The following is a 1,290-nucleotide window of genomic DNA, read 5'->3' on the forward strand; positions in this document are numbered from 1 at the left end:
CAGTGTCAGGGCAGGCTGGGGTGGCCCCGCCCCACTCCCCAGCCTGCCCTCTAACCGCAGGGCACAGCCACATCCTGGATGGGATTCGTGTAGTGCTTCACGTGGCATGTCACGGACTGGTCGCTTGGGCACTGTGCGGCCGGCAGGGTCAGCTGGCTGCTCGTGGTGTACAGGCCCCCGGAGGCGTCCTGGCTGGGCGGGAAGTTTATGACGGTCACGCCCGCTCCGCTTTCGCTCCAGGTCACGTTGAGTGGCTCCTGGGGGAAGAAGCCCTGGACCAGGCAGGCGACGACCACATTCCCATCTGGCTGGGGGCCGCGGAGGCTCAGCGGGAAGACGTTGGGTTTGGTCGGGGATGCTGGAACACAGAATGCGCTGTGAGGACGCGGCCCTCATGCTGTGTCCCCAGGATGACAGGCTGTGCCTGCCTCTCCTCTACACTGGAGGAACCCAGCACAGAGAGGCCCGGTGACGGCCCCAAGGTCACACAGCTCCTGCACCACAGGCCTGCGTTTGGACCCGGCTGTCTGATCCCAGCGACACGGTTTCTGAACATGCTCCTCAGATAGGGCCTCTGACCCAGGCCGTCCCAGACACAAGTTGTATTAAACAGGGCTCTGCTGTGGCGTGGCTGAGTCCCCTGAGCTCCCTGACTGCAGCTCCCACTCTGGGTGGGGGACATATATTGCTCTCTCCCCTGCAGCTAGAGAGGATCTTGGTGGGGCTCTGAGGAGGTACCCTGGGCTCTGAGTGCTGTGTGCATGGGGTAGGGGTGGGATGGCTTGGCTGTGATCCCACCTCCCTGTCCCCAGTCAGGGTCTCAGTCCAACACCCACCACTCCACGAGCCCCACCCCAGGCCCAAACAAGCCACAGTGGACCCCTGTGGCCTATGAGGTCTCAGGACCAGAGGCCAACAGGCTAAGCCATGTCCCTGCCAGGCCCTCCAGGGCAGGGCCTGCTATATCGGGGAGCTCTGGGCCGAGCCCATTCCAAATTTCCTTCAGGCAAAGGGCAAGAGGGAAGACAGAATTGTGGTGCAACAGAGCTACATGGCCCTCAGGACCCCTAAGAACACAGCTGGGCTCAGGGCTCTACAGGTGGAGTCACACTCAACACAGCCTCCTTCCCACATTAGCAGCCACCTCAGCCCATCCAGACCAGCCCAGGCCAGTCCAACTCAGTCCAGTCCAGTCCATTCCAGCCCAAGTCAGCCTAGCTCAGCCTAGCCCAGGTCAGCCCAGCTCAGTCCAGCTCAGCACAGGCCTAGGTCAGCTCAGCCTAGCCCAGG

General features: G+C 62.7%; 1 gene segment (V, D, J or C); it reads right to left on the reverse strand.

Moving 5' to 3' along the window:
• Nucleotides 1–6: 6 nt before the first annotated feature.
• LOC105525264 overlaps nucleotides 7–1,290 on the reverse strand; it is a 323,199-nt gene continuing 321,915 nt past the window's right edge. The window contains 1 exon segment of the V gene segment in view: nucleotides 7–358. Coding sequence covers nucleotides 51–358 — 308 coding nt within the window.

This window comes from Colobus angolensis, unplaced genomic scaffold (genome assembly GCF_000951035.1).
Source record: "Colobus angolensis palliatus isolate OR3802 unplaced genomic scaffold, Cang.pa_1.0 Scaffold526, whole genome shotgun sequence".
NCBI lineage: Eukaryota > Metazoa > Chordata > Mammalia > Primates > Cercopithecidae > Colobus > Colobus angolensis.